At 37.3% G+C, this 18782-nt stretch overlaps 8 protein-coding genes across 8 annotated transcripts; 4 read left to right on the top strand and 4 right to left on the bottom strand. All coding sequences in view use genetic code 12, as the record gives it.

Moving 5' to 3' along the window:
* Positions 1–580: 580 nt before the first annotated feature.
* KGF56_004535 (basic amino acid transporter) lies at positions 581–2485 on the bottom strand (the record flags this gene model as incomplete). Its single annotated transcript, XM_049325985.1, has 1 exon — positions 581–2485. The coding sequence occupies one exon, from the start codon at positions 2483–2485 to the stop codon at positions 581–583; it is 1905 nt and encodes a 634-aa protein (XP_049178401.1).
* Positions 2486–3457: 972 nt separating this feature from the next.
* Positions 3458–4402, bottom strand: RAM2 (bifunctional protein farnesyltransferase/protein geranylgeranyltransferase; the record flags this gene model as incomplete). The annotated part of the gene is made up of 1 exon (XM_049325986.1): positions 3458–4402. One exon carries the CDS (start codon positions 4400–4402, stop codon positions 3458–3460), a length of 945 nt encoding a protein of 314 aa, XP_049178402.1.
* Positions 4403–5067: 665 nt separating this feature from the next.
* Positions 5068–6333, top strand: KGF56_004537 (uncharacterized protein; the record flags this gene model as incomplete). Its single annotated transcript, XM_049325987.1, has 1 exon — positions 5068–6333. One exon carries the CDS (start codon positions 5068–5070, stop codon positions 6331–6333), a length of 1266 nt encoding a protein of 421 aa, XP_049178403.1.
* Positions 6334–6393: 60 nt separating this feature from the next.
* YTM1 (Ytm1p) lies at positions 6394–7851 on the bottom strand (the record flags this gene model as incomplete). The annotated part of the gene is made up of 1 exon (XM_049325988.1): positions 6394–7851. The coding sequence occupies one exon, from the start codon at positions 7849–7851 to the stop codon at positions 6394–6396; it is 1458 nt and encodes a 485-aa protein (XP_049178404.1).
* A 1410-nt stretch (positions 7852–9261) lies between these two features.
* GUA1 (GMP synthase (glutamine-hydrolyzing)) lies at positions 9262–10854 on the top strand (the record flags this gene model as incomplete). Its single annotated transcript, XM_049325989.1, has 1 exon — positions 9262–10854. One exon carries the CDS (start codon positions 9262–9264, stop codon positions 10852–10854), a length of 1593 nt encoding a protein of 530 aa, XP_049178405.1.
* Positions 10855–11073: 219 nt separating this feature from the next.
* KGF56_004540 (uncharacterized protein) lies at positions 11074–12060 on the top strand (the record flags this gene model as incomplete). Its single annotated transcript, XM_049325990.1, has 1 exon — positions 11074–12060. One exon carries the CDS (start codon positions 11074–11076, stop codon positions 12058–12060), a length of 987 nt encoding a protein of 328 aa, XP_049178406.1.
* Positions 12061–12107: 47 nt separating this feature from the next.
* Positions 12108–13421, bottom strand: ERG12 (mevalonate kinase; the record flags this gene model as incomplete). Its single annotated transcript, XM_049325991.1, has 1 exon — positions 12108–13421. One exon carries the CDS (start codon positions 13419–13421, stop codon positions 12108–12110), a length of 1314 nt encoding a protein of 437 aa, XP_049178407.1.
* Positions 13422–13790: 369 nt separating this feature from the next.
* On the top strand, positions 13791–18764 carry NUP188 (Nup188p; the record flags this gene model as incomplete). Its single annotated transcript, XM_049325992.1, has 1 exon — positions 13791–18764. One exon carries the CDS (start codon positions 13791–13793, stop codon positions 18762–18764), a length of 4974 nt encoding a protein of 1657 aa, XP_049178408.1.
* Positions 18765–18782: the final 18 nt, after the last annotated feature.

Here is an 18782-nt window from a genome sequence, read left to right on the forward strand (position 1 = left end):
TAGCCTCACATAAAAGCAATTTTGAGGCAATTGAAAATCCAGGATATTGAGTATATGAATACTTGAAATTTACAATCAATTGATGCACATGATATCTATATGTATCAGCTATTCTTGTTAACATCAATTGGACCTACAAATAAAAATCTTGGTGATTGTTATCATCAGTGTGTCAAATAACTCTATAAATTAAAATGCGTCAAACGTTTGACACTAATTGTCGTTTTTTCTTGTCATTTTCTTTTTATTTGGTTTTTTTTTCTTCCCTTGTAAGTTGTTTTTCAGTCAAATCGGGTAGATGTGTTAATCGGTTAATGTGTAAATATGTAGAATAACACTTACTGTATAGGAGGATTCTTTGGCTTTTACTCACAATGCCAGGATTGATAAGGATGGTTTCATAAAAGCGAGCAAATTAATTTGTACGTAATCTTTTTACGCTGATAATAAGGCAAGAAAGAGAGGCGGTTAATATTTTTTTTTTCATATAATTTTTTTTTTCTTTCTTTTTTTTTGCACCCAAAATTTAGGGACACACTTTACTTACAGTACCCCACCCACACTAAGATCGCAATAAAAGCTATTTAGTACCAACTTCATTAGACTCATTGCTCAATTGCGCTTCATCCGATTTAACAGGAGTTTCCTCAATAGACTTTTTCTCTGGCTCTTCATTAGTTATTTCCTCTCCTTTAGTTATTTCCTCTCCTTTATTTATTTCCTGTTCCTTATTTATTTCCTCTCGTTCTTCCAAATCAGCCATATTAGGTAACTTATGATTCGTGATAAATGGACAAGCTAGAGTGGTAATCACGGCAAATCCAATACACATATAAAACACATTAACAATTGCCTTCATCATTTGTTCCTTTACAAAAGTTTGAGCTTGTGGCTCCAAAGTCTTGATTATTTCATTTGATGACATAAGACTTTCTATATCGATCCTCGCCAAGTCTTGTTGAATCTGAGAGCTGGCCAGTGCCATAGCTTTATGAAAATTGTTCTTCAACGATGATGTATATACAGCATCGGATAGTGTTGCTGCAATAGCGGACAATATGCACCTGAAAAAATTCAAGAAAATTGTAGTCATGATTGTACCACCTGGTGTTTTTGGAGCCTTGATTTGAGCCGACACAAAAGAAGGCTGCATTTGAGATCCTGTTGAAACACCCAATATTATTAAATATCCCACTTGTTTTGAAAAGGACGAGTCGACACGTAACAACGTGAGCAATCCTGCTCCTATAGGCGCCAACACTCCAGAAAAGACATTCCATGGCTTGACATATTTGAACTTTTGGATCATGGCACCTGAGACAATGGATGATATAACAACTGCAATGATACAGGGAAGTAAATGCAATCCCGCGCCCATTGCGCTTGAATCTCTAATGACTTGAAAATAAACGGCTGCATAAATCATAGTGACAATGAATGCAGCAAACACTCCTCCTATGCTTAATGTTGAAGCAATGATTTGCGGACAAGTTACAACATCGGTTGCAATAATTTGATTCTTGGAATATTTGAAATTCCAAATGCAAAACAATATCAACAAGACAGGACCAAGAATAAAACACGATATAACTGCACCAGAATCCCACGAAAAATCCGAGGTACCAAAAGTTAAAGCCAACAAGAGTAAAACATTTCCAGAAATCAACAAAAAAGTCCCTAAATAATCAAACTCGCCCAACTGTTTCAAATAGTTGCCTCTTGGAGTTGGCGGCCTAAACGAGTACAAAAACACCACCAAGGCAAATCCACCAACTGGCAAATTAATATAAAATGCCCATCTCCAACTAACATTCGTGGTAAATGCACCACCAATCAAAGGTCCTAAAACCGAAGCCACGGCAAATGTCACCGACATGATAGCCAATCCAATTGGTCTCTTGGCAATAGGAACAACTTCAGAAACAATAACAAACGTCAATCCCTGAATACCAGCTCCACCAACACCTGCCAAGACTCTTCCACCGATTAAGACATTCATCGAAGGAGCTAAAGCGCACATTAATGAGCCTCCTTCAAAGATAACCACTGCGGCAACCATAGTCCATTTCCTACCAAAAATAATTGACAATTTACCAAATGGTTGAATGAAAACAGCCATAGTTAATAAAAACCCCGACGATAACCATCCTATATTTTCAAACGAGTTGAACTTATTTCCTACTGTGGATAATATAGTTGCAACTATAGTCTGGTCCAATGCAAACAAGAACAAGCAAAGAAATAGGGAAATAAAACACAAGATCAACCTTGAACCGTGAATATATTGATCTTCTCGTTTTGTTCCATCACCTGCATCTGATTCTTTGAAATATTTATGCAGTCGTTGACCTTCAACGTCTAGCAGTTGCCTTTGCTGCAGCTGCAGCTGCTGCTGCAGTTCCATTTGTTCTTTTTGTTCAGTTGCCGCACCTATAGAAGAGGAGGTTTGGCTTATGCTCGACGATACCAACTGTTCTTTTGTCATGGAAATGTAATAGGGGACAAACCTACAAAACTAGTATAATTACGCTTTTTGCCACACTTTTGCAGAACCAAACTACTCTATCTAGTAGAACCAAACTACTCTATCTAGTAGAACCAAACTACTATCTCTATTTTAGTAAAACCAAACTACTCTATCTCTATTTTAGCCAATATATATACATATATATACATAGACATATATGTATATGTATTCCTATATATACGATTTTCTAACCAATTGCTCATACTCAAACAGCTCTAAACTTTAAACTCAAAGCGAATCCTTATTTTATTTTATTTTATTTTTTTCAATTCCTTTAGCCGCATTTTGTGGGAAAGGGCATTCTCTTTAAGGTTGGTCCTAGAGCCGTGATACGGAGTTAAGATATACGACTCTATAGAATAAAGTCATTCTTATTACTCTGGTACAAGTGACTCCTTCAATCATTCAAAACTAGTCAATGTGCTCCACTATCGAGCAAAGCGAGATAGTGTCTCCTTTTGATATTCTTCCTCTATCCGCACCCCCCCCCCCCCCCCCCCCCCCTTACTTCACTCCAAATCCGTCTCCTTCGTTTACTAAACATGTAATGCAGGAACTAGTTTAAAGCATTCAACTTAAGAGATAAAAATAATAGAAATAATAAATATAGTGCATTTTAGCATTTCCTAATTTGGAAATAAATCCGACATAGTCTCTGTGTGTATACTCGAAATCAATAATAATAATAATAATAATAATAATAATAATAATAATAGTAAAAGAGTAAGCCGCCAAGCGGTAACAAGAAGGGCAGTTCCGAAAAGCAAACGGCTCTAACAAGAAGACAACTCCGAAAGCAAAAACAACCTCTTCTTTTCCTTTTTCTCTCTTGATTGGCACTGTATGTTGGATGGTTGCCAATAGCACGTTGGTGAAAAGGGAAAATCCGCTTTCTTTGTCACACATAAAAGATAAATGTAATTTTGCATTTTATTCAAGTTGTTTTATTTTTGATATTTCATAATCCCAAAAATTCTTTCTTATTGGATCATATTTTTCTTTTAACAATTGGTACTGTTCAATTGACTTTAAATGTTGACCCTTGTTTGAATATATCTTTGCTAATAATTCCATTGCAAATGAACTTGTAACTTTATTTTCAACAAGGTCAACAAATTTACTGGCAAATGGTTCCAATGTGTTTAGATCTAATTGAAACTTATCGTAAATCCCCAAAAGATAGTTCCAAGTACTTGCATTCTGAGGACAAGCAATGATTTTCTCCTTTACGTATTCTACTTCACCATTAACAAACTCTTGATTTCTTTCTCTTGAATCGCTGAAATTTAAAAAAAATCGATGACACCATGCACTATTATTCAACAAATCCATATCTATTATCTCATCAATAAACTTTCTCTCCTTTTCATCATCATAGAGGTTGAATTTTTCAACTAGCCATTTACGATAGGACCAAACATGATGGTTCTTTGAATCTGAATCCAACATTGCTTCCAATATGGGGAACTCCCTATGAGGATCAAATATTCGAGTCTCATGAGCTTGGCCAGCCTCAATAGTTTTATTTGAAACAATTTCATTTATTATCAATTGGCGATAATTCCAAATCTGATAATTCTTTTCATTATCTAGCGCAATTTGCTCACACCAGTCTAATTCTTCAAAATAATTTGTATCGGACAATTGCCCAAGAATCTTGAATCGGTATATCCATATAGTATAATGAGATGCTAGTTTTTCTATTCCTAATTCCGTGATATGTTTTGCCCTATGCGAATACTCTTGTTTCTTCATCAAAGCTAACAAAATTCCCATTACGTCTTTAAACTCCTTGTCATAAAGAATCTGGCATAATTGGGGCTCTTCAGTATTGAGATCAACAGCGTTAACATCCGAGTAATCAAACTCCGACATCTCTCAAGTTTTCCTAACCTTCCAACCTCTCTTTTCCTAACCTTCCAACCTCTCTTTTCTTAACCTTCCAACCTCTCTTTTCCAAGATTTGACAAATTGCCTGGCCCACCTTGACTATATATAAAGCAAGTCGCTCAGTTAACAATGTCGCATCTCATCATGCCCAATTTGTCCACAACAAGGAAAATAATCATTTTAGGCAATAGTGCGGCTTAAACTTACTTGATGCTACCAAATGTGATCCATTCACGATTTTGATGGGACCCCCCCCCCCCCCCCCCCCCCCCCCCCCCTCACCGTGACCCCTGTTTTTACCAAGACTCGAGAGCGTGTTGCCTAGAAGTGGTATAACGTTTCAGTAAACACAGTCATATCCTACCCAACATCCTTGTTAGCTGCTCAAATAAGTCTTCGTTTTCTTCTTCTTCTTCTTCTTGTTCCAGCATCTTATAATTTTGCAATCGTTTTTTTTTTTAATTAAATACTTTTTTTTTATACCATTCATCCCATTAACCAAGTTGAAAGAGAAGATGGCTTCACTCCCAACGACCCTTTCTGTACGGTTCAGTTTTGCTGTTTGTATAATTGTATACTTTTTACTAGCTTTGGTTTGTGGGAAAAGATCACAGCTTCCTTTACTACTAACAACTTTTTTTTTGGCCAATATGGTATCTCGTACATCAAAGTTCAGGTCCTTAGCTTTTGCGTTACACAAGTATTTGCAAAATAGGAAAACAGAAGCAGCATTTAGAAGAAATATTCCCAGCTCACCCAACTTGAACTATTCCAATTTTGAAAGCTTAAATGTGACGCAAAAGACTGAAGTACTAGCTGCTGTTAAATCGTTAAAAGATTACAAGGAAAGTTCATTGGTTATGAATGAGAGGCGAAAGAAATTATTCAGATTGCTAAGCTCAAAACAACAGAAACTTGCCACAGAAGTTGGGTATATGAGTAGATTAAATGCTATTGACAAGGCAATTGCTGTAAACTATAAGCTAGTCAACGATATAGCCGACTATACAATTAATAAATATGGTATATCGTCAAAGGATTTAGCATCACTTGATAAGAAAAGTGCAGCCAGCGGTAGTAATTTCCGTGTAATTGAAGCATTAGGTCATTATTCTCGTGACTGGCAGCAAGGAAATGTTGGATGGGAGCTACTACCTATCTTTGAGTACATTGCATCACAATTGCAATTATTATTCCCCACTTCCGCTGAGAAGAAGGAAACCGCTTTGATCTTCCCCGGTAGTGGATTGGGGAGGCTAACTTATGAGTTTAGTAAAGACGATTATGGTGCTGTCTTTGCCATTGAGAATTCAGGATTGATGAACCTGCTTGTGGATTTTCATTACCGCGAGTCACAACAAAACGAGGAGGAGTTATACACAGTTCACCCATACATTCATATAAACTCTGATTTTTACAGTACAAAGTCCCAATTTAGAAGTTTCAAATATAAACCAATTGGCAGCAACAACAAACCGGAATCATTAATTACTATGAATCAGGATTTTCTTGAATTTGAAATACCAAATAGAGACAAGTACAAGAATATTGTTGTTGTTTCGGTATTTTTCCTTGACACTGCTGAAAACTTGTTTGCTTATTTGGAAAAAATCAGACAATTGACCAAACCTAGTGGTAGAAATGGAAGCTTCCCAGAACGTGGATATTGGATCAATGCGGGACCATTGAAATACGGTTCTGCTGCACAAGTGGAGTTGAATGCTGATGAGTTGGCTGAAGTTAACAAAAAAATGGGATGGATCAATGCTAGTTCTGTTTATTCTGTTTATGATCCATTACAGTTGGGTAATAAGACCGGCTTGGTTGGATACTTGACAGATAAAGAAAGTATGTGGCAAGGCTATTATGGGTTGAATCTATTCACAAGTTCAAGAAAAGAAAATAAAAACGTATAGAGATTTTACAATTAATCCTTAAAATTTAAACGGCTCTTACTCTCTTATTTATTTATTTACTTACTTGCTTATATCTGAACCTTTATTAATCTGTAACTTTTTATCTTCCCCACCACTGATGATTCCAATTTCATTATCCCAGCACACATCAAATATTTTGCTATCGTTTGACCCATCCTCTCTAGTTATTGTGTACAAAGATTTATCAGCTCTTACATCCCAAACTTTCACAGTCCCATCATGCGAACTAGAAGCAAATATGTTGGCATTGTGAGGAGATGCAGCTAAGCCAACCACAAAGTTTGTGTGCCCCACCAATTTCGAGTTTATCACATCTGTATTATTCACAGCGGACATTCGAGGATCATGCAAATTGATATGGCGTGCCGAGGACCCTGTTGCTATCAAATTAACACTTGGTAATTGTAATATGGATAATAGTGCAAATCCAGTAGTTCTTGTATCAACACACTTTGTGGTTACCAAATCCCATGTTTTAATTGTATTATCCTGAGATACAGAATATCCCACAGTTGAATCAAATGCATCAAAAATTACTCCTTCAACGGGCTCGGTATGACCCTTTAAGAAACTCAAAGGAGAGCGGCGTCTTATTGTTGAATCTTGTAACGCCAACTTTCTTCTCTTTTTTGAAGACGTTGAAACGACATTTGAATCATACTGAGGAACTTCAATTTTGGTCATTTCCTTGTAGTTAGTTGACCAGAATCCAATATCTAAATCGTACCCGGCGCTCAATATCCTTTTTGTTTCATGGTTCACAGCCAAGTCAACCACGGGGGCTTTATGACCTTCCAAAATTGCCAATGTTCTTCCTTCTTCAGCTTCTTCTTCTTCTCCGTCCTCTTCCTGTTCAAATCCAGCTGCACCTTCTCCATTTTGGTCTGTTACTCCCTCATACGTAGTCTTCCATAATCTCACTTGTCTATCGTTACCAGCAGAAACTATCCTTGTTGGTGATATCCATTTCACACACTTTACAGGAGCCGAATGACCAACATATTGTTTCTCCACTTTTCCAGATAAATTGTATGTTCGTACTATTCCATCATACGAACCACTCAAAATTTTTGGACTACTAATATTTAGTTGAGATGATGTGACACAAGGAGATGTTCTATTTATCGAGTCTATTGATGAAATCCAGTCATCTCCTTGGAAAGATGCTTGGAAACTGGGTGGTAGTATAGCTCTAGTATATTCTATGGTTAAAAATGCTTCACTTGATAATCCATTACGCACAAGATATTGATCAATTGAAGTGCGCAACAACTCTCCGTTTATAAGAAAGTTAAACGGAACATGTCTTTTGTTCTCCTCGGCCTCTCTCTCTCTCTCCTCTTCCTGTTTATCATTTCCAAGTAAATGATTCACTACCTCGGATAATCCATATCGTTTTAACGAAATTGGCACGTATAGGGGAGTTTCCTCAACTTTTAGCTCCTCCGGTTCATTTGTTATGAATTTAATCTTAATCTGGTTCTTATCTTCAGACATGTTGGGCTATATATATGAGGTGTAAAGAATGGCCAGTCTTCTGCTTCTTCTTCCTCTTCTTCTTAAAACTAATACTGTTTAAATTTTTCAAAATTCTTGATCTCATCGCGCGATGCTACCATATGCGCACCTAATCCATTTATTTATTCATTATACCTACAAAACTATACAAGGACTCAAATAGTAACATGACTGATTGAATAACAAACTGACTGACTAACTGACAAAATACTATATCCAGACCCATTATAGCTTAGGACTATAGAGGGTTGACTTTGTGTCTTTTTTTTTCTATTTTTTTTTTTTTTTTGACTTACACTTTCAAAGATAAGTTGAATTTACTTCTTTTACCAAAAACATCCTCTCTTAATCCAGGAACCGAAGTCTTTGTAATGAGTTTGCTAAAATATCTAACGAATATCAACCCGCAGTTGGCAGACCTGATGACATTTACATTTACATCACTTGTGGTTTTCTTCATTCTTGCCAAGATGGGCAGTCTATGTATTTTGGAAATGGTGTAAAGATGGCGTGAGTACATGGTTTTCCTATGAAAAACACCAAAGTCTGAAATGTACCCTTTAGTAAATAAATTCTTTATTGCACGTTTTATACGTTTCCATCTTCTTGCCCTGGTGATTCTTGGTGGAGGTAATGATCTCATTTTGAACGGATTACCGAAGTTCTCAGAAAAAGAAACTAACGACCCGCACTAAAAACAAGATGACAAGAACTGTTTTGAAAAGCACTTTGAGAAAACAAAATTGTCTTTTGCTGGGAAAACAAATGGAGGATAAATGATGAGTTTGACTTAGGGGATAGGTGAGTTTAACTTAGGGGATAGGTGAGTTTGACTTAGGGGATAGGTGAGTTTGACTTAGGCGATAGGCGAGTTTAACTTAGGCGATAGGCGACTAGTAATTTAAAAAGTGCTTCAGTTTCAAAACTCAAGCAAAATTTTCAATACAAATTGGCGCTAATGACATACCAAAAAAAAACAAAGCCATAGTCAAATGAGCACTCTATTCAATTTTACCCTCAATCATCAACTTGCAATTCTAAAGTTGTAAAATAGATATTTGGTATGGTATTGCTATTCTATTTTCAAGAAATACGGTAGCTTCTTTTCTTCTTTTCGCAGCCATTTGAGCGCTACCATATATATTTTTAGTTTTTTAATTTTTTTATTTTTTTTTTCTTCCTTTCATCCTGCGATGAGGTTGAAAAAAAAAAAGGGAAGATCTCTAACCTACAAACCTCGATTTTAGCATTCCAAATCAGCTTTTTTAACCCAGTGTTCCCATTGTACCTTTCTTTCTCCTTGTCACCCTTTTTCTATAGCGGTGCTTTTTTATTTCCCTCCAACTTTTTTTTCTTCTTTTTAGCCTCCGCTTCTTCCCACTTGTTACAATGTCTGATAAGCTTGAAGATGTTCCAATCGAAGTTTCCAAGGTCTTTGATACAATTTTGGTGTTGGACTTTGGTTCTCAGTATTCACATTTGATAACTCGTCGTTTGAGAGAGTTCCAAGTTTATGCGGAGATGTTACCATGCACCCAAAAGATCTCGGAATTGTCATGGAAACCGAAAGGTATTATTTTATCCGGTGGCCCTTACTCAGTTTATGCAGAAGATGCTCCTCATGTTGACCACGACATTTTCAAGTTGGGGGTTCCAATTTTGGGGATATGTTACGGTATGCAAGAATTAGCATGGATTAATGGGAAAGGTGTTGCAAGAGGAGATAAAAGAGAATATGGACCAGCTACTTTAGAAGTCAAAAATCAACAGTGTGCGTTGTTTAAGGATGTTGATCATTCACAAGTGTGGATGTCTCATGGTGATAAGTTACACGCATTGCCAACTGGATTTGAAGTTGTTGCCACATCAGACAATTCCCCCTTTTGTGCAATTGCCAATGAAAAGGAAAAAATCTTTGGTATTCAGTTTCACCCAGAAGTTACTCATACACTACAAGGAAAGCAGTTATTGAGAAATTTTGCAGTTGACATTTGCCAAGCAAAGACAAATTGGAGTATGGAGAATTTCATAGACACTGAAATAGCCAGAATTAGAAAACTCGTGGGTCCTACAGCTGAAGTTATCGGTGCAGTTTCTGGTGGTGTTGACTCCACTGTTGGAGCAAAAATCATGAAGGAAGCTATTGGTGATAGATTCCACGCCATCTATGTTGACAATGGGTTGATGAGGTTGAATGAGACGGAAAGTGTCAAAAAGACCTTGGATGATGGATTAGGTATCAATTTGACAGTTGTTGATGCTGGTGAGTTGTTCCTTGGCAGATTAAAGGGGGTAACAGATCCAGAAAAGAAGAGGAAAATTATTGGAAACACCTTTATCCATGTTTTTGAAGATGAAGCTGCAAAGATCAAACCACATGATGGCTCTGAAGTTGAGTATCTTTTACAAGGGACATTATATCCCGATGTCATTGAGTCAATCTCTTTCAAAGGTCCATCACAAACAATCAAGACCCATCACAATGTTGGTGGATTGTTAGAGAATATGAAATTGAAATTGATTGAGCCATTAAGAGAATTATTCAAAGATGAAGTGCGTCACTTGGGTGAACTTTTGGGAGTTCCTCAAGATTTGGTATGGAGACATCCTTTCCCTGGACCAGGATTGGCCATTAGAGTTCTTGGTGAAGTGACCGAGGCACAGTGCAAGATTGCTCGTGAGGCCGACGCCATTTTTATCGAAGAGATCAAAAAAGCAGGCTTGTACAGACAAATCTCACAAGCTTTTGCTGCTTTGTTACCAGTGAAGTCTGTTGGTGTGATGGGTGACCAAAGAACCTATGATCAAGTTATAGCATTGAGGGCAATTGAAACTGTTGATTTCATGACTGCTGACTGGTTTGTTTTCGACGCTGCGTTCTTAAAGAAAACAGCTTCCAGAATTGTTAATGAAGTAGATGGCGTTGCACGTGTCACCTACGATATCACTTCAAAGCCGCCTGCAACAGTTGAATGGGAGTAAAGCTGCTGTAATAGATGCCCCCGTAGCTCATACATACATATATACTTATATATACTTATATATGGAAGAAGGAAATGTACTAGTAAGGTTTAGTAATAGAAACGCCCTTTATGGTGCGGCTCGGCATGGTAGTTTTTTTTTTTTTTTTTTTTTTTTTCAAAATTGAAGAAGACGAAGAAGACGAAGAAGAAGAAGAAGAAGAAGAAGAAGGTCAACACCATGGCTTCCTCAATTAGTGGGCCTGTGCCGTTACCTCAGTCGAAATATGACTTAAGTACGTATTGGGGACGTGTTAAGCACTGTGCACAAATCTCGGACCCAACGATGTTACTAAATAGTACAAAGGACTTGGAAACCGCGAAAAGAATAGTGTGGGATTATAAGAATGGAGTAACTCCCACAATTACGCCAGAGTTGTGGCATGCCAAAAAAGTGTTGGACTCGGCTTTGCACCCGGACACAGGGGAAACTGTTATATTACCATTCAGAATGTCTTCATGCGTCTTGTCGAATCTTGTAGTTACGGCGGGTATGCTTACTCCAAATTTAGGTACTTTTGGCACATTATTTTGGCAGATTGCAAATCAAAGTTTGAATGTGGCGATAAACACAGCGAATTCGAACAAGTCGCATCCATTATCCACGAAGCAGGTTGTCATCAATTATACAATGGCAGTGACGGCGTCTTGTTCAGTTGCGTTGGGATTGAATTCGTTAGTGCCTCGTTTAAAAAACTTGAAGCCGAATACTCGAGTGATTTTGGGGAGGTTAGTACCTTTCGCAGCAGTTGTTTCTGCAGGTGTAGCGAATGTGTTTTTGATGAGAAGTGAAGAATTGAAAAAGGGTATTTCCGTGTTTGACAAGAATGGTAAGGAGGTAGGTACTTCGAAAACAGCTGCTTGGTATGCGGTTGGTGAAACCGCGGCTAGTCGAGTCATAAATGCAACACCAATCATGGTAATTCCTCCTTTGATATTGGTGAGACTACAAAGAAGCAGGTTTTTAAAGGGGAAATCGAAAATGGTAGAAACGTTGACAAATATTGGATTAATCTTTGTAACATCTTTGGTTGTCTTGCCCTTCGCATTGGGTGTATTTCCTCAGAGAGAAACCATATCTGTTGGAAAATTGGAGAGTAAATTCCACGATTTGAAAGATAAAGAAGGCGGTAAAATCACGGAATTGGAGTTTAATAGAGGTATGTAAAGGTATGTAAAGGTTTGCATCCTTCTTTTTTTTTTTTGCAATCATTCTCACCAAAACCTCCATTGTGGGATGTTTTCAATAATCGCGGCATCTTCTATATCAAAGGGACTTTCGTAGTTGCTGAATAGTTTTGCTGCAAGAGTATCTTTGTTATTCGTAACATCATCCATAAATAACATTCCAACCCCCTTGCCACCTAAAGCGGTTTCAAAACTCTCAAACCCTGCTTCTGATAACTCATTCATAGCGTTATGTATATCTGCTTCGTCTGCGTCTTCACTGACTAAAGTAATGGCACACCCACCACCGCCGGCACCTGTCAATTTAGTTGCACCGAGCTTATGCCTATCACTAACAATTTTAACAGTCTCCAATGCTGGATGTGACACACCCAACGCCACAAGTAGACCATGGTTTATATTGACTAGCTTACGCAATATCGCGGCTTCATTCTTGCCAAAATCCTTGTGTATCATAGTCTCATAAGCTCTTTGTGCCAAATGATCCATAGAATCTAAAATTGAGCCGGTTATTTCTGGAAATTCACTATTCATGTAAGCGACTCCGCTGACTAGTTCTGCGGTACTCTTGGGGACTTTTGTGTTTGTCAATAACAACTTAATTGCTGGGAAGTTTCTGATATTGGTTCTAGATGACAAAGAGTTTTCAGGATTGGATGCAAATGTTCTTTGAAACATCACCGCGCCTCCGTGAGTAGCAACGGCATTATCGATTCCCGAAGGGTTTCCATGGAAGCACTTTTCCCCAATGAGCGACCATTGGTCAATAAATTCCAATTCTGCAATATCTGCCTCCAGCACCAACTCTTTTTGTAAGAATTGGGGGTCTTGGATGCAATTGCTCAATTTGGCCAATGCCGCCGAAAGACACACTGAAGTCGACGCGGAAGAACCCAAACCTGCACCAATTGGCAAGGTTGACCTAACAACAAACGTCATCCCACTAACTTTATCATTACATAAGCATGAGTATAAGTAAAGGAAACAAAAACAAGCAATATGCTGGACCTTATTTGTGAAACCTTTCAACAATGGCGATAAACAGTCCACAAGTTCAGGAACAAGCTCAGAGGGGGGCTGCGGTTTGCCCCGAGAGTCTAACTGAACATGCTTTTTGATAACATCCCACGGTAAGCTTCTTCGATCCCAAGAATGGTCTAGTTGTATATCGGGAAATAGTAACCTAATTGTATTTATATCATCCTTTGAAGGTGATACCGACAAGTAGCATCTCAAACTAAGCGCGGCTGCAATTGCGGGCTTCCCATACACGGCAGAATGCTCTCCAAATATAATAACCTTCCCAGGAGCACTAACAATAAATGAAGACCCACCCGTCATCCTTCAACTAGTTCTAAAAACAATGCCCTTGTAAATAGGTCTTCTTCCTCTTCCTCTCCCCTTCCTTCCTCCTCCTCCCATCATCTCAAGCTTTGGTAAAAGTGAAAAATTATTTTGCGACACGACACTGAAAAAACGACACGAAAAAAAAAATTCGGGCAAGGATGAAAAAGTTGACAAGGATGAGGTTGACTATTGGATTCATTCATTTTGATTAGGTGAATTGATACCACGTTGGCTAGTTAGTGGTGCTGTTGTGGTGCTGTTGTTGCTGTTTTTGATAGAGAATTGATACCACGTTGGTTAGTTGTTGGTACTGTTTTTTAGTACTGTTGTTGCTGGTACTCCTATTGTCTGTTATAATTTGAGATGCTGTCTCTTGTGGTGGATCCTGAGTTGAGTAAGCAGAAACTCCCCCTAAAACCGATCCAACCTACGCAATTTTGGACTTTTGAGAATGCCCTTGCTTTGATAAAAGATTGCCAGGACCCCTATATTTTGGAAGCTTTGAATGAATTTTTGTTACTTGCAAAGGACTTGTTGTTAGATCCAACTCCATTTGCCGCAAGACCCCAGTCAAAAACAAAGCTAAATGCTGATAGTAGAGAGATTACTTTGAGAGGAATACTTTATACCGACATTACCAAGCAAAATATTGAGGATGCCGAGTTATTGGCTAAATACCTTGAATTGGACGTCAAAGAGGTTGTGCGGGTTATTAGTCAAACGAGCAAAAAAATCCCCGCAAAGCCGTTGCACCCATTGAAATTCAAGAGCAAAATAAGCGACGACAAAGAACATCAATCGCACAATGATCGAATACGTTTGTATATTTGGAACATCCTAAGAGAAAGAAGAATTATTTTAAGAATCGCGAGTGAACTGCTTTCCAACAAGACTAATCAGTATGCATCTTCGGTCATTCGAAATTTGGGTAAGGAGATTTTCTTATCAAAATCTTACTTTAACTCGTTAATAAAATCTGTACGAGACATATCGGTGAAAAAATTGATGGGGGGAACATACAAGTCGAATTTGTCAAACTCAATTGACGAAACAATACATAATGAAACTGTGCTATTCTGTATCGAGTCGTGCAAACTATTATTTGAAATAGCTTTACAGAACCCTTTAGTGACAAAAGAAGCGGTGAAGGATTGGTTCGATATTATGAGGGAAACGGATTTCGCCGTAGCTTTGGGCTCAAAATTGAAGTATCATGAATCATTTGAAGTACTCCAAGCATTGTACACAGTCATTAGTATAGAATTTCTCGACCTCGAAAACACTTTTGACTCCCTTAACGCGCAAGAGAATAAATCATCATCATATATGGGTGATTTGGACACGTTTTGTTTGATAAACAGTATCATCACCAGCGATTACAACTATAATCCCGTTCTTTTATTTTCATGGAGTATCATACTTTTAAGAAAGCTATGTTTTCTTCAAGAATTTCCAGACTCGCTGGTATCCAAGGCGTTCAATCCGAGACTCACGGTGCTGGTAATTGACAATGAAGTTAACCAGATAAATAAAAAATGCTTGAATTTGAATGTATTTGGCTTTTTGCAAAAAATTAATGAAACACTACATTACGATAATAGATATTCAGCCCTGCTTGCAACAATCATCACATCGTCAATATCGCTATTAGAACTCACACCAGATGTTACAACCTGCATCGTTGAAGTGATTCGCAATTGTCCCAATAATGTTGTTGAACAGTTTTTTTCAAACGAAGCTGTAGCAGATGCTATAATCATTGCCAAGACAAAGTTCCCGCTTCTTTTGACACCGTATATCAAGTTGACATCTATAAATGGAAATGTTGCCTTGCATGAATTCAACTATTTGAAATCATATATCCAAGTGTTTAAAAAAGATGAGTTTGATAAATTGTACCAAATTGATGATCAAAACCTAGACTTGGTAAAGATAAAAAGCGAAGTTACTTTGAACCCACCATTTGAATCAAACAGAAAACTAACGATGGCATTGGCACCCGGTACAAAAGCCAAACTTTTACCAGCTGCAAAGTCTGATGAAGTTTTGGTCACATTTTTGTATCAGTATAATGGATGGGCGTTCTTGGGTCGAATTTTGCAAAACATACTCAAACTTAATAGCATTGATCTGCTTCAAGAAGAAATTTTGGTTGACATTTTGAATTTGACGAGCAACGTTGCCATAGATAACGAAGATAATGAAATCAAATTGGTTTTGGAGGCAATGTCGGCATACACTGACAACTCAGATATAATTGAAGTGATTTTGAGATTCCTTGAAATGTCTTTGCATCAAAGAAATGTAAAAGTGTTACCCCCAATAATAAAATTATTAACCAATTTGGTTCCATTTGTATCCAATCAGATTTGGTCATACTTGTCCAAATCATCATTATTTTCCAGAGATGGGAAGGAACAAATGGCTTTGAAAATTTTTGGTGCCGTAGAAATGATTAACGGTGATTACGAATTTTCTTTGTCACTTGTCAAGTTTGCGCTGGTTCTAGTAGCTGATTGCATTTCATTAGATGAAACATTTTCAGAACAATCCAAGAGTAATACCATGACTAAGCTTGTGCACACTTTGATGTTTTTGTTTGAAAATTTCACACATTGTAGATTCAACTGTTTTCATCAGCAGTTGGAGTTGGGAGTATTGCTTTTAGATTTGTTTTCAACGATTCTCACAACAACTTATGGTATTGAAAATGGTTTATCAATGGGAAAAGGCTTTCACAGGATATTGCACCCTGCATCAGTTGTTATCTTGGATTCTTTTTTAGCCACGGACATCAATTCCGCAAGAACATCGTTGCCACTTTTGAACACAGTAGTGAATGTTTCAGAAAATTTGGATCTTTATGAACTAACAGACACCTCTGGATTCTGGTATGATAGTTGGATTCGTTGTTCGTTCTCGTTTACGCAATTGGTATTGAGCTTAAGAAGCTTGTTAAACTTTAAGCCGCTGGCTTTGGAAAGGGAACTTTTACAAAAGGCTGTTAATCTCGTGAAGATATTTGCTGAAGTTGAATCTTATAGAAAGATAGTTTTAGATCTTCTTTCTTGCTTGATAAGTGGGAAATGGGACGATAACAGCAACAACGGCAACAACAGCAACAACAACAACAATGATAGAGGTATGCCTTCATTCTTGTCTCATTTGGGAACTTATAATGCTCAAGTTTTAAAATGTTCAGTTGCTGCAGGGTTGGATAATTCATTTGACGATTATAAAATTAAAATTTCCATTCACGATTTTGTATGTGCTGTTATGAGAAGTAACCAACAGGGGCTTATTATTTTGTTTAATTCCGGAGGTGGAGAATGGATAAGAGGTGCTACTGAGATGCAAAGTGGAAACAACAACAAAAACGAAAACAACACCGGTAGAGACACTATTGTGTCTAGTAGCGGGGTCTCGATAGTTGAACTTTTAAAGAAAAATGTGAGAGAGATGAAATATTACCCCAATTCGGTTAGCGTCCATTTGGTTGATGCTCTTGCGTTAGCATGTAACTCGTGGTCTACTGTGAAGGAATACAAATACGATGAGGAGTTCATTAAGTTATTAATTGGTAGAGTTAAATTACAAATCACAGATATTCCCACATCGCCTGAAATGTTCATTAGTAGGTGTTATGAGTTGAAGTTGGTTGCTAAAATTGCCGATATTTTGGCACTCTATTTGTTTACCACAAAGAACGAAAAATGCCAGAAACAGATTTTGGAGTTTGTTAACTCAGATAATTTTATTGATATTGCAAAGAAGAAATTTGAAATTACTCATTATCAATCGTCGTTACATTTGAATCTCGAAGAAGCATTCAAAAATGCTTATCCTAACTTCAAGTTATCACAATTTACAACCGCGTTGGGTAAGAGGAATAGAGTCGGTGTTAATGTCATTTATAATTTGGCATTGATGGATACTTTGTTCAAGAGTAGTGGAGAAAACTGGGTACAAATAAGAGAACAGATTATTGCCTCTAGTATAAATATTCAGTTTATCACTTCGCAATTAGAAAGTGCCAAATCATTTGGTATATTGCTCACAAGTTTCTGTCGTCGATATGAAGGGGTATTAAATGTAAAGTTGTTGGGTTTCATCAATTTCTTATTCCAAACTAATATTATTGAGAACATACCACTGGAACAGTTTCAATCGGTCTACTCTGCAAGAATCGAACTTGGCTTTTATTTAATTTACTCGTTTTATAAAAGGGAGAATAAGCTACAAGGCCAAGGAAAACCATTACTTGATATTATTAAAAGTGCAAGCACATTATTATCTGCCAGGAGCTCGAACAACTATGCAAACTCAAATGCAAGTGGTGGCTCAAATGAGACCAGAGGAACATATAGACAATTACTCCGAACTATCTTTTGTGCATTGAAGTTTATTGAAGATGATTCGAGTATTATTACCGAGTTTTTAAGTTTATTTAAAGATTTATTTGAATCGATAGTGACAAAGAGAATCAAAATGATATCAATTGAAGTACAACATGACGTGAGTATTTCTCGCCTGGGGAAAAATAACGAAAAAGTTGATAGTGAAAAACTCAGTGAAAGACTTGATGATTTACTGTTGATATTATCCGTTTTGAAAGTGTTCACTAATCTCAAAAGTAATGGCTCGATATTTCAAAGAGAATTGACTAAACTAACTGATGAATCGCGCATTGTGAAAACATTATTAAACATGTATGCAAATTCAATATTTCTTGAACCAAATGATGAACTGTCGATTGCGCGTTTAAGTCTAGAGTATCTAAGACAATTGATGTCTATAAGATCTATTGCGGAAAATATTATTGAATCGGGACTTTTCATTGTTCTATTACAAAGTCCAGTATCTCGTGATTTCCGAGCGGGTGGTTTATCCATTATGCATGAACCAAAGGCTTACCAATTATGGGTCGATGGAGTTTTACCACTACTCATTACTTGTATACGCGCGTTGGGACCATGTATATTTCCCGAGATTCGTGTTGTTTTGTCATTTTTTTCCAAGCAGATTTTATATGTCATGGAAAATTGGTCAGGAGGAGCTATTTCTACTGCTGGTGTTGCTGAAACTAATCAGATTTTGGTCATTTATGATCTTTTAAGCTCAGTGAGTGTTGAGGATGCAAGTACAGATGGCAGTTTCCCCGTTCTTGACTCTGAAGATAAGAGAGAAGAATTGAGCGAGAGGTTGAGTAATTTATTGAAACATCCGAAATATTTGAGATCTAGAATTGTTAGGAGTAATGAGCATCAAGTTGTTGATGACCAAGTTGTGAAAAATATTGTTTCTGCAATTAGAGATATGGTTGGTATAATTAGTTAATGTATGTGGAAGGGAGGG

This window comes from Candida oxycetoniae, assembly GCF_023343755.2.
Source record: "Candida oxycetoniae strain CBS 10844 chromosome Unknown scaffold12, whole genome shotgun sequence".
Taxonomy (NCBI): Eukaryota; Fungi; Ascomycota; class Pichiomycetes; order Serinales; family Debaryomycetaceae; genus Lodderomyces; species Lodderomyces oxycetoniae.